At 41.2% G+C, this 14,818-nt stretch overlaps 1 protein-coding gene across 1 annotated transcript in view; it reads left to right on the forward strand.

Moving 5' to 3' along the window:
• LOC130911197 (mastermind-like protein 2) overlaps nucleotides 1-14,818 on the forward strand; it is a 105,399-nt gene continuing 90,581 nt past the window's right edge. The window contains exon 1 of the mRNA XM_057829003.1: nucleotides 1-1,101. Within this exon, the coding sequence (XP_057684986.1) occupies nucleotides 676-1,101 (426 nt within the window). The 5' untranslated portion in view covers nucleotides 1-675. The remainder of the gene's footprint in view (nucleotides 1,102-14,818) is intronic.

The following is a 14,818-nucleotide window of genomic DNA, read 5'->3' on the forward strand; positions in this document are numbered from 1 at the left end:
TCTTCGATTGAAAATATATATTTTGATTGAAGCAACTTTTTATTTGATTGAAGCCCAAAAAATTTTTGATTGAATAATAAAGAGACAAATCTACCTCCATACTTTACCCCATTTGTCCACCAGGTAGCGCCTCAGTACTTCCAGCTACTTCCTCGTGTGCGCGCGTCCCCTCCGAGCAGGAACGCTTTGCACAATGAAGCTCTCTGTTGGCTCGCGCACGCGCACGGCTCACACGGCCCCTTGTCAATGGACTGTTTGAGAAGGAGCTCAAACCACGGATACGCCAAGCAACCGAGAAGAAGAACAAGAAACACCCCGAGTGGATTTGCCGTCTTTTTTCCCCACTCCGCACTTTAGCCCCAACACGTTTTGGGGTGACCCAGCGAGGAACATGTGACCGTGACGGCGCGTGGAAAAGATGTCAATTACGAATTAATTCAATTTGAGTGTGGATTAATTCATTTTAATTAGATTCTGACGCCTAGGAGGACGGCAATTAATCGCCTGACGTTTTTTTGTGTCTTTTTGTATGAGTCCTTATCGCACTTTCGAGCCACTTTACTCGTGTTTTTCATTTATTTATTAATTTGTTTAGTGAATATTATTTTTAACTACATGGGATCTTAGCAGAGTGATTTCCCCGCCGTGGTCTTGTTGAAGCCAACCTCACCCCGGATGGGAGAGGCGACCCCGGCTCAGTCCGCCGCTGGCGCCTTCGGTCCAATGCTGGCGGTCGGCATGGGCTCCATGGCCGCGCACGGCGCTCCCTCGGCGGCCGCCAGAGGCTCGGCTGTGCCGCAGCTCCACAGCGCCATCGTGGAGCGTCTCCGCGCCCGGATCGAGCTGTGCAGACGGCACCACTCCACCTGCGAGGACCGCTACCGCCGCGGACAGGCTGAGAGCTCGGACCGAGAGCACGAGAGTACTCTGCATCTGCTCAACGTCGTGCAGCAGGGGCCGGGGGCGCGCAAGGGCAAGAGCTGCCGCGGGGCTGCTGGACAACCGCCGCAGCCACAGCCGCCTCCGGACTACGGTGCCAGGGGTGCCAACGGGGAGCACAGGGGCGCCGAGCTGGACCACAAGATGTCTACGCGCATAGCGGTGAGTACGACGAAACCGTGTAGAAGTGAAGCTATTTTGAAAATGAAGTGTAATTTTCAACGTTTATCCTTCTAAGACACAACTTGAGGTTAAAGCTCCTGACACACTGGCAAGTTTGACTTGTCACGTGAACACGCTCGTAACTCGAAACGCTCTTATCTCAATGCAACACAATAAAATGTATGTAAATGTTAGGGGTGTGACTAGGCATGTGCCAGTATAAGATTCTGACAGTATGATAACCTTAAGCCAAAATATTACGGTATCATGGCATTGCAATTACAGCTCTAAAATGTGTTACTTTGAGATATCTGGGTTTTAAAAAAAACTAGGGCTGTCAAACGATTAAAATTTTTAATCGAGTTAATTACAGCTTAAAAATTAATTTATCGAAATTAATTGCAATTCAAACCATCTGTAAAATATGCCATATTTTTCTGTAAATTATTGTTGGAATGGAAAGATAAGACACAAGACGGATATATACATTCAACATACGGTACATAAGTACTGTATTTGTTTATTATAACAATAAATCAACAAGATGGCATTAACATTATTAACATTCTCTTAAAGTGATCCATGGATAGAAAGACTTGTAGTTCTTAAAAGATAAATGTTAGTGCAAGTTATAGAAATTTTATATTAAAGCCCCTCTTAATGTTTTCGTTTTATTAAAATTTGTAAAACTTTCAATCAAAAAATAAACTAGTAGCTCGCCATTGTTGATGTCAATAATTACACCATGCTCACTCATTGTGCTGAAGCCCATGAAATCATTTGGGCCCAAGCGCCAGCAGAGGGCACCAAACACGAAAAAACAATTAAAAAGCGGACATTACACTGCTGTCATTTTAATCAGTTTGAGCGGGGGCATGTGCGTTAATTGCGTCAAATATTTTAACATGATTAATTTAAAAAATTAATTACCGCCCGTTAATGAGATAGTTTTGACAGCCCTTATAACAAGCGGACATTATACTGCTGTCATTTTAAGCAGTTTGAGCGGGGTATGTGCATTAATTGCGTCAAATATTTTTGCGTGATTAATTTAAAAAATTAATTACCGCCCGTTAACGCGATAATTTTGACAGCCATAAAAAAAAAAAAAAAACCAAAAACTGAGTCGCGCTCAGCGGTGCTACCAGGGTGGGCAGTGCCCACCCACGGACACGCTCTGCCCACCCAAAGAACGGCAGTCTGGGCACCGCGTATGGTATCTCATTCATGTAGTACTGATGTGTTCTAAGTTTTAACCTTTGCGTTGTTACCTCCTCTTTCACCTTAAAAAAAATTAATTAAAAGAAAATAAATGAAATGAAATGTTGGTTTTGTTCCTAGGGGGCGCTACACACATTTACGCATATTTTGATTTTTTTTTTTTTTTACATTTTATCAGTTTTCACCAGTGTTCACCTGGCTGTTGAGTTCGTTAAGTTTTGAAGCATTCTGAGGGGGTCAAAGTAGGGCTCAAAGCGTTGGCGAATGACTGCTAGGGGGCGCTACATAGTCTATTTGGAATTTGTCTTTACGCGGTATCAAAGATTGCACCTGTCTTGACCTGCCTGCCGATTTTGGTGCATTTTGAAGCATTCTGAGGGGGTCAAAATGAGCTCAAAGGGGCTGCGGAACAAAGAATAACTATAATAATAAAACCGAGGAACCACAATAGGTTACCTAAAAAAAACATTGTAACCTGCATGTCCGTACTGATCAGTTATGGACGTGTTCTAAGTCAAATCAAATCAAATCAACTTTTATTTGTTAAGACCAAATCACAACAACAGTTATCTCAAGGAGAAAACAAAACGTGTTTTAAGGTGCAGTAGCCGTACGCTGGATTTCGACCTCCTTGAGCATTGTAGCTTTTTTTTTTTTGCCCCCCCAGGTAAGACTAATGTCCACCTACACCTGGCATCCTGGTAACACCACTGCTTGCGCTAGCTTAGCCGCTCTGGAGACCTGAAACTAATATATAACTAACTAGCTGCATGGAATTTTTTGAAATCAACTCCACCAACTAATCAAACACCCGCTAACTCGAAGATTAAGCCTAATGTAAAAAATTCTGAACTTAAGCGCCTCATGACAGAACATCGCTTCAATTATATCTGGCGCCATCTAGCGTTGTGAATTGGGAGAGTAGCTGAGATCTGTCATGGCAGAACATCGCTTCAATGATATCTGGCGCCATCTAGCGTCGTGAATGGGTATAATGTCTAGAGCGAGAATATAACACGACCCCCTCTTTTTCATTCTTATTTCAATGCAAAAAACCCTGTCTTATATTGGGGCCAATACAGTATTATTTATATATTTATTTATTTTATTTTGTTTTCATCACGTTGTTTAATTACCTTAAATTTTGTATAAAGTGACGGATGATGGTCAAATAAATGTGAAATCATGCTGGAGGTGTTGCCTGCACGTCAGTTGTCCTTCCTCCTTTAAGCTGCGGCCGTCTGTTTCTTTTCATTAGCCAAAATACTCCCAGACTAGACTAGACTTTTGAAGGGGTTTTGAAAAAACTCAGGTGTAGTTTTGACAGTGACAGCAGTGTTACCGACACACAGGACACAGCAACAACCGGAGGGGGAGGGGTGAGCGCTGCCGCTCCAAGCCATTCTCGCCTGCATTTCTGGGACATAAAAAAATAGCTAATACCTACTACGGTATGATGGGAAAATTCTAGTGGGTTTGAAACCGTGACGTTTTCATACGACGGTAAACCTTGAAACTAGTAACTAGGGTTGTTCCGATCATGTTTTTTTGCTCCCGATCCAATCCCGATCGTTTTAGTTTGAGTACCTGCTGATCCCGATATTTCCCGATCCGATTGCTTTTTTTTTTTGCTCCCGATTCAATTCCAATCGTTCCCGATAATTTTTCCCGATCATATACATTTTGCCAATGCATTAAGAAAAAAATGAATAAAACTCGGACGAATATATACATTCAACATACAGTACATAGGTACTGTATTTGTTTATTATGACATTAAATCCTCAAGATGGCATTTACATTATTAACATTCTTTCTGTGAGAGGGATCCACAGATAGAAAGACTTGTAATTCTTAAAGGATAAATGTGACTTTGTAAATTGTGACTAAATATTGTCATCTAGTGTATTTGTTGAGCTTTCAGTAAATCATACTGTAGCCATTTAACTGTTCTGCCCAAATGCATGATGGGAAGTGCAACCATGACTGTGCGTAGTGCCACCAATTGATATATCTTCTCTGCGTTGGGAAATAACATAGGGTGTTAAGAAAAAGATCAACTACTACATTTCTTCCCCACATAGCTTTCTACGATTTTTCAAATCGTTGAGGGAGGGATTGTAAGGCTTTAGCCATTCAGAAAAGGCTCTAAAGACTGCCAAAATTCACTCTACTCATTTTACGCTGCCGTATAGCTCTATATAAAGGTAAAACGATGCCGTTATAGATTGAATGCGACAATGCGTGAGTGGGTTGTGCAGCACATGCGTTAATTGCGTTAAATGTTTTAACGTGATTAATTAAAAAAAAATTAATAACCGCCGTTAATGCGATAAATTTGATAGCCCTACTTTAAGCCAAAATTAAAGACTGTGGATGAGTGTAAGACATTTTGTCTATAACGTTAAATACAATTAGAAAACGATTTAATTACAAAATATATATATATATAAAGGCATGTCCGATATATTTTTGCCGATTCCGATACTTTGAAAATGACGTGATCGGACTCGATCGATTGGGATGCCGATCGATCGGGACATTTTTACTAGTAACCAGCACATCCCCAGTCATGATCATTTTGAGTTGTGCCTCATTCACATTGTATGCAAGCATTATATTTATCATAGCATTATTTATTGCTTATACATTCTTTTTTAATGATACAACATAATTTATTGCATCCAAGTTGGCGTCAGGGGAGCTCAAATTAAGATCCACTGCCATAAAGGATATTAAAAGTTTGAAAAACAAACTCCCAGATGTCAGCTCAGAAAAACAAACAATCCATGTTTTCCTAATGACGATCGTTTACCGCCAACACGCCAAGTTTCAGCCGACACGCAATAATCATGTTGTTGAGCTTTGAGGAACATCAGCGTCCCGCCATGTTTGGTCCAAACGAGGTCAGGCAACATCATTACCATGTTGTGCGTGTGTAAAAAGTGATGAGCGCAGCAAAAAATGCGCGAGCAGGCAGGAAATGAGCCGCTGGCGTGCATGTTGTGGAGGTTAATATGTTTTTAACAACCCTGGTGGTGATGGAAGGCAAGCAGCAACAACACAGGACTCTTTTCCACATTGTTGCATTACAGCATTATTGTTATTTTCAGACCAGAAATGTTTGTTAATTTTTTGGCAGCCATTGAGGGCGATAGGCGTCCAATCCATTTAGACCGGGAGGGCCGGATGAACGTTCGTCAATCGCCGTCAATAATAGTGGATAAGGAGATAAAATAATGAAATTATAAGTTCTTCACAAAATGTCTTTGCTGATGTTTTCGCTTCAAATTTCAAATTGCTCAGCACAGACAGCACTTAAACAGAACGAATGAATCTGAATCTTAATCCATATCTCCGCAGCAAATTTATCACGTCTTGATAAGATTATTTTTCTTAAATCTAGTCAAATAATATCTCCATCTCGTTTTGAGTGTTAACGACTAGTTAAGAGATTAATGCATTAGATTATTCCACTTATTTGAAGTAAATATTGCTATTTGTTCTTATTAAGCTCTCATAAGAGCGGAGGTTTGGTCTTTCAACATTAGTAGGGACGATATACAGTGAGGCAAATAAGTATTTAGTCAACCACTAATTGTGCAAGTTCTCCCACCTGAAAATATTAGAGAGGCCTGTAATTGTCAACATGGGTAAACACAACCATGAGAGACAGAATGTGGAAATTAAACCCAGAAAATCACATTGTTTGATTTTTAAAGAATTTATTTGCAAATCATGGTGGAAAATAAGTATTTGGTCAATACCAAAAGTTCATCTAAATACTTTGTTATGTACCCTTTGTTGGTAATAACGGGGGCCAAACGTTTTCTGTAACTCTTCACAAGCTTTTCACACACTTTTGCTGGTATTTTGGCCCATTCCTCCATGCAAATCTCCTCTTGAGCAGTGATGTTTGGGGGCTGTCATTGGGCAACACGGACTTTCAACTCCCTCCTCAGATTTTCTATGGGGTTGAGATCTGGAGACTGGCTAGGCCACTCCAGGACCTTGAAATGCTTCTTACGAAGCCACTCCTTTGTTGCCCTGGCTGTGTGTGTGGGATCATTGTCATGCTGAAAGACCCAGCCACGTCTCATCTTCAATGCCCTTGCTGTTGGAAGGAGATTTTCACTCAAAATCTCTCGATACATGGCCCCATTCATTCTTTCCTTTAAACCAGGGGTGTCCAAACTTTTTGCAAAGGGGGCCAGATTTGGTGCGGTAAAAATGTGGGGGGCCGACCTTGGCTGACGTCCTTTACATAGAACAATATATTTAAGCAAATTTTAGCAAGCCATTCTGGTTGTTACATTTGCTTTATTATTTATATTAATTAATAATTTTAACAATCTGGCAACTAGCCTTTGTGGCGTTCTCTTTCGACTCTCGGGCTCTTGCAAAATACTGCTGTTGTGAAGTTCAACTAGCTTCAAGTTGCTTCAACTTTTCTTTGTGTATCTTCCCTATAATCTTGTCGTGTATGACAGCGTGTCTTGTTTGGTAATATCGCCTCACATTGAACTCTTTAAAAACAGCGACTGTCTTTTTTGCAAATGAGGCAGACACAGTTGTTGTGTATTTTAGTGAAGAAATAGTCCAACTTCCATCTGTTCTTGTTGCGTCGGCCGTCGCAGTCAACTTTCTTTTTCATGTTGATTGTCGCCATTTCAGAAAATAGGAAGTAGAGGGTCACACGGGGTGATGTTGCTCAGAGTGCTGCTGCCTTTTAGTGGGTAAATGAGGTGCATCATTTAGTGTGTAAGCTACTTCATATGCTGGTAGCAGTACTGCTGACCAATTTATCAAGTCTGTATGCGGGCCAGACGTTATTGATTTTATGACAGAGCCGAATGAAATTTGACAACGGGCCGCATTTGGCCCCCGGGTCGGACTTTGGACATATCTGCTTTAAACAGATCAGTCGTCCTGGTCCCTTTGCAGAAAAACAGCCCCAAAGCATGATGTTTTCACCCCCATGCTTCACAGTGGGTATGGTGTTCTTCGGCTGCAATACAGTATTCTTTCTCCTGCAAACACAAGAGCCTGTGTTTCTACCAAAAAGTTCTATTTTGGTTTCATCTGACCATAACGTATTCTCCCAGTCCTCTTCTGGATCATCCAAATGCTCTCTAGCGAACCGCAGACTGGCCTGGATGTGTACTGGCTTCAGCAGGGGGACATTTCTGGCAGTGCAGGATTTGAGTCCCTGGCGGCGCATTGTGTTACTGATAGTAGCCTTTGTTACTGTGGTCCCAGCTCTCTATAGGTCATTCACTAGGTCCCCCCCGTGTGGTTCTGGGATTTTTGATCACCGTTCTTGTTATCATTTTGACGCCACGGGGTGCTCCCACAGTTGATTTCTTTACACCAAGCATTTTACCTATTGCAGATTCAGTCTTCCCAGCCTGGTGCAGGTCTACAATTTTGTCTATGGTGTCCTTCGACAGCTCTTTGGTCTTGACAATAGTGGAGTTTGGCGTGTGACTGACTGAGGTTGTGGACAAGTGACACATAAGAATAGACTAAAAAAATAAAAGTTAATACACATACGTAAACGTGGACATCAGGGACTGTGCCTATGGATTGGCAGACCAGGATTCCCCTTTTTAAAAAAGGGGACCAGAGGATGTGTTCCAATTATAGAGGGATCACATTCCTTCCCATCCATCCATCCCTCCCTCCCATCTTCCCAGCCTGGTGCAGGTCTACAATTTTGTCTCTGGTGTTCTTTGACAGCTCTTTGGTCTTGGCCATAGTGGAGTTTGGAGTGTGGACAGGTGTCTTTTATACCGATAATGAGTTAAAACAGGTGCCATTAATACAGGTAATGTGTGAAGCCTCGTTAGACCTCGTTTGACCTCGTTAGAAGACGTTAGACCTCTATGACAGCCTGAAATCTTGCTTGTTTGTAGGTGACCAAATACTTATTTTCCACTCTAATTTGGAAATAAATTATTTAAAAATCAAACAATATGATTTTCTGTTTTTTTTTTTTTTTTTTTTTTTTTTTTTTCACACATTCTGTCTCTCATGGTTGAGGTTTACCCATGTTGACAATTACAGGCCTCTCTAATCTTTTCAAGTAGGAGAACTTGTACAATTGGCTGTTGACTAAATACTTATTTGTCCCACTGTATCTCGTTCCTACACTATTTACATGTGTCTAGCATGAGTGACACGGGCAAGTTTGACCCTCCCTAGCAACAGTTGCTAGCTTCATGAATATTAATGAGCAAAGGTGACGTGTTACGTGCAGTACGCTACTGGATGTATAGTGTGGTCAATGGCAGCCAGTGAGCCAATGTAGACACTATTCTAATGGAAGATTTTGGTAGCAACATGTTGGTTCCTTTTTTTCTTTAAACACTGACACCTTTAAAAAACGATATATATTGATTCTTGGTGGGAGCATGTCGATAACCTTTTAGGCTACAAAGAATCGCAATGTATCACTTTTTCGATATATTTTCATACCTCTAGTAAAATTCCAAATTTATCAAATTCAACGTGAAAATAATCACCTAAAAATACCAAATTGATTACATGATAATGTAAAATGTGACAATTCCTGTTCCCTTATTTACATTTTATCGAATTCCGCATGATTTCAGGTCAGCGACATCTTCAATTTCCACAAATATTTCATTTTGTAGTTAGTTGTTTATCATCAATAAAAACAAATAGATTGTAGGCTCTTTTGGGGGGTATGCATGTATTGACTGTTCACACTGGAGTTTTCGGGCGAGCGCAAAGGATTATGGGAACGGTGCTGGTTGAGAGCAGATTAACAAAGGATATTCTTCAAGAGGGAATTTGAGAAGCGCGGGGAAGGAGCTGTGAAGGGATTTCCCATCATGCTTTTGTATTTTCATCTTTTCGCCTCTACCAAACATCAACAAGCAAGAATTATTCTGTTAGGATGATCACACAAAACGGCTACACCTGATTATCTGGCGATTAGGGAAGCTTTTGTGAGGTGGACGCTCCTCCCAGTTGCAGGAGATGTTCACGTCATTTTTTTTTTAGTTTTTAATTTTTAAAGGACTAGTGTTGTTCGTAATGTACTTGCGCCACAATAGCATATGATGCAAAGTGGTCCTAAACGTCATTCATGGAACCACAAAGAACATTGTTTTGGAATTGGTGTGGCTTGGAACACTTTTTTAGTAGCTTGGAATCTTGATGTTATTGTGCTTTGCACCATGGGAGGCGATAGTGAGTCACTGTTAATGTGAATGAGAAGAAAGTCCTTGCCTGAGCTATAATTGTTAGGGGTGTAACGGTACACAAAAATCTCGGTTCGGTACGTACCTCGGTTTTGAGGTCACAGTTCGGTTCATTTTCGGTACAGTAAAAAAACAAAATGCAAAATATAAATGTGCTAGTTGTTTATTACACACTTTTGTGCTTTCAACAATAGGAACATTAGCCTATACATAGCTAGAATTCTGCTCAAAAAGTAGCGGGTATTTAAAGATAATCCAACATCCAAAGCTTTCTTTCTGAAAGAAAGAAGAAAAAAGAAGTCCTGTGCTAAAGAGAAAAGCAATCCCTATGACAAAGATTTTAACATGTATTTTACAAATGAAATGCCTCAATGAAACATTTTTTTTTTTCTTATGAACGGTTTTCAAAAGCTTTATTGGTGGATTTTCTCAAGTTAAAGCGCCACACAGCAAAATAATAAATTTAATTGTGTAAGCAGAATGTGTGTATTATTCTTATTATTTAATTACAGGTGTTTTGGCTCATTTCAATTTATTTTATTTAAATGCGCTATTATTTATCTTATTATGTGTTTATATTTTACAAATGTGATGTAGTGTTCATTTATATTGTATATTTTATGTTGTATAACTTTAGTTCCTATGTGAATATTAGTTCCTACTTGTTTTGTTGTGGTAGGAGGGTTTTGTATTGCCCACGGGGCTGTGTTGGTTATTATTATAGCAGAGAAGACAGCAGTAAATCAACAAAGACAAGTCAACTGCGCCCCGATCTACCACTCAAGAGATCTGATGGCCTCAAAAAGTAGGTTACAATTGCATATTAGTTTGAAAATCGACCGGATCCACCGTATTTTTACACGAGTGACTTCCGGTCTGCCCGATCCTAGCTAGTAGTATTGACGCAGGAGGGCCGCGTCTCGCGTCAAACAATAAACTCTGCCGTTCTTTTTGCGTGCGTCGCGTTGAGCCGCTTCTGGGACGCATCTAACACGCGGCCGCACTGTGACTGGTGTGCATTGGCTAATTGACTCTAACACCCGCGTTTCACTGCGTTCTCGCGGTGGCCACGTTGTCGCGCCGTCGACGTTCCTTACTGTCCTACCGTGTTGGTCCTCATTATAGTAGAGAAGACGGAGTAAATATAATCTACACAAAGAAACTGTAACCCGATCGACCCACAGCCTCGAAAAGTAAGGGTTATATTACGTCAGAAACTCGTTCGGTACGCGTCCGTTCCGAACTGACTACCACGTACTGAAACGGTTCAATACTATTACATGTACCGTTACACCCTTAATGCTTGTACATACTTGCCGTAAAGAGTATGACACACACCTCAATAAATTCGAGTACTATTACGACGTTCAGTGTTGTTAATCTTACTTTAAAAAAAGTAATTAATTGCAGTTACAAATTACTTCTCCCAAAAAGTAATTGCGTTTGTAACTCAGTTACCTGAATGTAAGAGTAATTAGTTACTTGGCAAAGTAACTGGTGATAATTTTCATTTTTTTTTCTCAAAAAAAAAAAAAACGAAAAAACCAAACAGGTCACACAATGTGAAGTTCAAAGGGTTTTTGGGACAATTGGCCCTAGCCCAATTCTTTACCCTAAACTTAACTAGACACAGGGGTATTGCGGATATTGCGATAACTACATAGTAACCTTTGCTATGTGTGGAAGTCATTTAAATGTGTGAGTCAACCGTTAAAGTTGTTAAAATTGCTCCCGTTATTGCATTAGTTCCCTTCTGTCTATTTTCGACATGTGTAAGTTTTAAGACTGTTTCATCATTTAAAGATAGAGTTAAGCTAAGTTTTGCCAGTTTAGGAGCATTTTAGATAAAAAGTTACTCAGCTTCGCTAGGAAGGTTCTCTACAACAGAGCTTTCCTGAGAAGCCTACTGCTTTAAGATGGCGGCTGTTTACTAACACATCTAGTTCTTTATTATACATGTTGCTAATGCCGGCGTGTCTGTCATTTGCATCTAGTTCTGTATATAAGTGATATCTACCGACGCATCATGTGGGCGTAGTTTGTAGGCTATTGGCTACAGTCAGGTGTTATTGGAGCCACCTAGCATAGTAGCATCGCGTTTGCAACGGCGTCACACTCCCTTGCCTCCTCCCCACTCCTGCTCTGCTCACTCGTCTCCGTGAGTCCGTCTTTTTCAGATTTTTCTCGTGTCAGTCAACCAACATCGTAACGCATGGCTTTCCCGCCTCAGTAACGGTAACGGCGTTGCCAAGATGAAAAAGTAATTAATTAGATTCCTCACTACTGAAGAAAATAACGCCGTTAGTAACGCCGTTATTAACAACACTGATGATGTTGAGTTTCCTTTCTTCGTGTCATTGTTGTTTTTGTCAACCGTGACGATGGCGATAATATTTGATTGACGAACAATTTCTCATGACGATGACGAGCTGAAAATGTAGCTCAGAAGACTAGAACATCACGAGACAAATGCCTGTTTTCGTGTGTTGAGACGACAACAAGTCGAAAATGCGACATGGTTTCTGTCATATGTAAGGAACAGGAAAGGGTTATGGGGGAACAGCAGAACAGAAGGCGACAGAGACAGAAGAAGCACAAACAACAAGAAGAAATACATTGAACACCTGCACTAACTATGAATATGTTGGTGCTATCGTTAGCTATTTGTATTTCTGGTTGACACCATGTGGGGGGGCCTGATGACCAAGAAGAGAGAGGAGGGGATGGAGGGTCAGAAAGATATGTGAGGAGGGGTGGAGTGTACAGAAATCAGCCATGTGGTTTAGAACCCAGTATTTGTGTGAATCCCTTGTGAGTGTACAGTATGTTGGCATCCTATTCTATGCTGGTTCATCCTGTAAATCCTGACACCGAAATTTTCTACTTGAATGTGTCTAACTGCACCTAATCATGCGTGAATCCCATCAGACATGTGATAGTCTTGCAGACGAGTGAAAATGCCGCATGGGTGTCGCCCCATGGCCATGGCACTTCCTAAGCCAATCGGGGCGGGGGGCAGTGAAGCTCATCCCTCCCGCAGCGCACCAAGGGGGCTGCCGTCATCCCCACAGGATCCAGGGTGGTACCCCTGGGCATCCACGCCCCATCAACCGACCTTCAGGGATGGGATAAGGGGACGCACAAGGTCCCCGACTGGTAGCCATTACCCAGCACCGTGATGTGATTACTATGTGGGGAGGGTAGTGCAGTGTATGCATTGAAATCGGAGAGCCCGGCTTAGGGCAGTGGAACCGCCGCATGGAAGATCTACCCAGCCGCCCGTCCCGCCACACCCCTGTGGAGTATGATGTATGCAAGGTCGTAAAGTTTAGTCTCAACATTGGTAGGGACGATATTACCGCAATGCACATAATAAAAATGATCCAAAGAAGGGACGACTAGCTTGACTTCGTGTTCCTTGTGGAGGCTGGCCTGACCGGAGTAGTTTTGACGGTTAGCAAGTTTAATGTTATGCTAACTCTGATGCAGGTTAATGTTATGCTAGCTCTGATGCAGGTTGGGCTTTCAGTAGCAAAATTAGTGGTGTTCCCCCCACCTCCACAACATTGATGTCGTTTTACATTACTTACAGTGGCTGCTGCTGCCGACCCCCCCCCCCCCCCCCCCCGCCTCTAATATTCCTCCTCTCCGAAGGAGGGGGCATGTTGTTGACATGAATCTGTCGGGGTTGTGTGAGTATGTGTGTGTGTGTGTGTGGCTTTGTGTCGGGATGGGGGGCTTCAAGTTATTCAGTTAACCAAACATTCGTTTTGGGGGGGACAAATGAACCGGCACATTCAGCAAGTGAAAAGAGTTATAAATGTGAGTCTGAACATAATGAAAATAATTCACTTAATAATGGTAGGTGATATTCTATCCTTACAACATTTGGTAAGACAAATCTAAATTACCTACTGTATTTTTCGGACTATAAGTCGCACCTGAGTGTAAGTCGCACCAGCCATAAAATGCCCAACGAAGAGAAAAAAACATATATAAGTCGCACCGGAGTATAGGTCGCATTTATGGGGGGAAATTTGCTTGATAAAATCCAACACATAAAACAGATATGTCATATTGAAAGGCAATTTAAAATAAAAATGCAATAGAGAACAACAAGCTGAATAAATGTACAGTATGATAATGTTACATGATGCATGATCAACGAAATGCGAATGTGGCAGGTATGTTAACGTAACATCGCTAAAAGTTATTCAGATAACTATAGCATAAAGAACATGCTAACAAGTTTACCAAACCATCAGTGTCACTCCAAAAAAACAAAACAACATGTGAAATGGTATAATAATGTGTTAATAATTTCACATACAAGTTGCTCCAGAGTATAAGTCGCACCCCTAGCCAAATTACAGAAAAAAACTGTGACTTATAGTCCGAAAAATACGGTATATACATTATCTGAAGTCTTTATGTGATGAAATAAGGCTGCTTAAAAGTTGAAGTGGGCAATTTGAGAATCCTGAAAAGTTGCTAGTGTTATGTCCCTACCGTCCCTATGCAAACCTACGCCCTTGGATGTATGTGTTGCGTTAAAAGAGGTGTGGGAATGGTGGGGCCTGCTGTGCGGAGGCAACCCTGATGTCAAACAGGTCCCATCAATCCCATAACCTCGGTGTGTGATGCATTCAAATCAAGGGGGAGCCGGCCGGGGACTGTACGGGCCCGTTCCAACTCTCCCCGCTCAATCCCTTGATTGACAGGGAAATGAACGAATCAGTGATCTTGTCGTATTAACAACCGCAGAAGGCATGTTTCAATTTTCATTTTCGTTGTTCTGTGTAAAACCGGTGACTTTAGGTGACTTGAAGTTCCGCTCTGAGAAATTTCAAAATTGTCCGATATGCATGTGTGGTACATCAATGGAAAGCATAAAATCTTTATTTTCTGGGGCAGAATTTTTTTGAGCAAGAGGCTTTTTTAAAAAAAAAAAAAAAAAAAAAAAAAAAGAAACATTTTAAACAGCAAAACCCTAACTGGAGGTGAGAGCACGCGAGAGCAGAATTAAAGACGCCACAATTTTATTGAGATGTTATTGTGTACTTACCTTGTTTTGATCCAAGAACTCTATATAAAGTATGTATCATCGAGTCTCAACACACAGATGTGAATGCCCACAGCTGGATTTTGGGGGGATTTTATGGGTGAAACATGGTAATATAACAAGGGTCGCGATGCATAAATCACAGACCTCAAGGAGTGGCCGAGATTTTCATTTTCATATTTTTACCATTTTAAATGTTTTTTTT

The sequence above is a fragment of the Corythoichthys intestinalis genome, unplaced genomic scaffold (genome assembly GCF_030265065.1).
Source record: "Corythoichthys intestinalis isolate RoL2023-P3 unplaced genomic scaffold, ASM3026506v1 HiC_scaffold_23, whole genome shotgun sequence".
NCBI lineage: Eukaryota > Metazoa > Chordata > Actinopteri > Syngnathiformes > Syngnathidae > Corythoichthys > Corythoichthys intestinalis.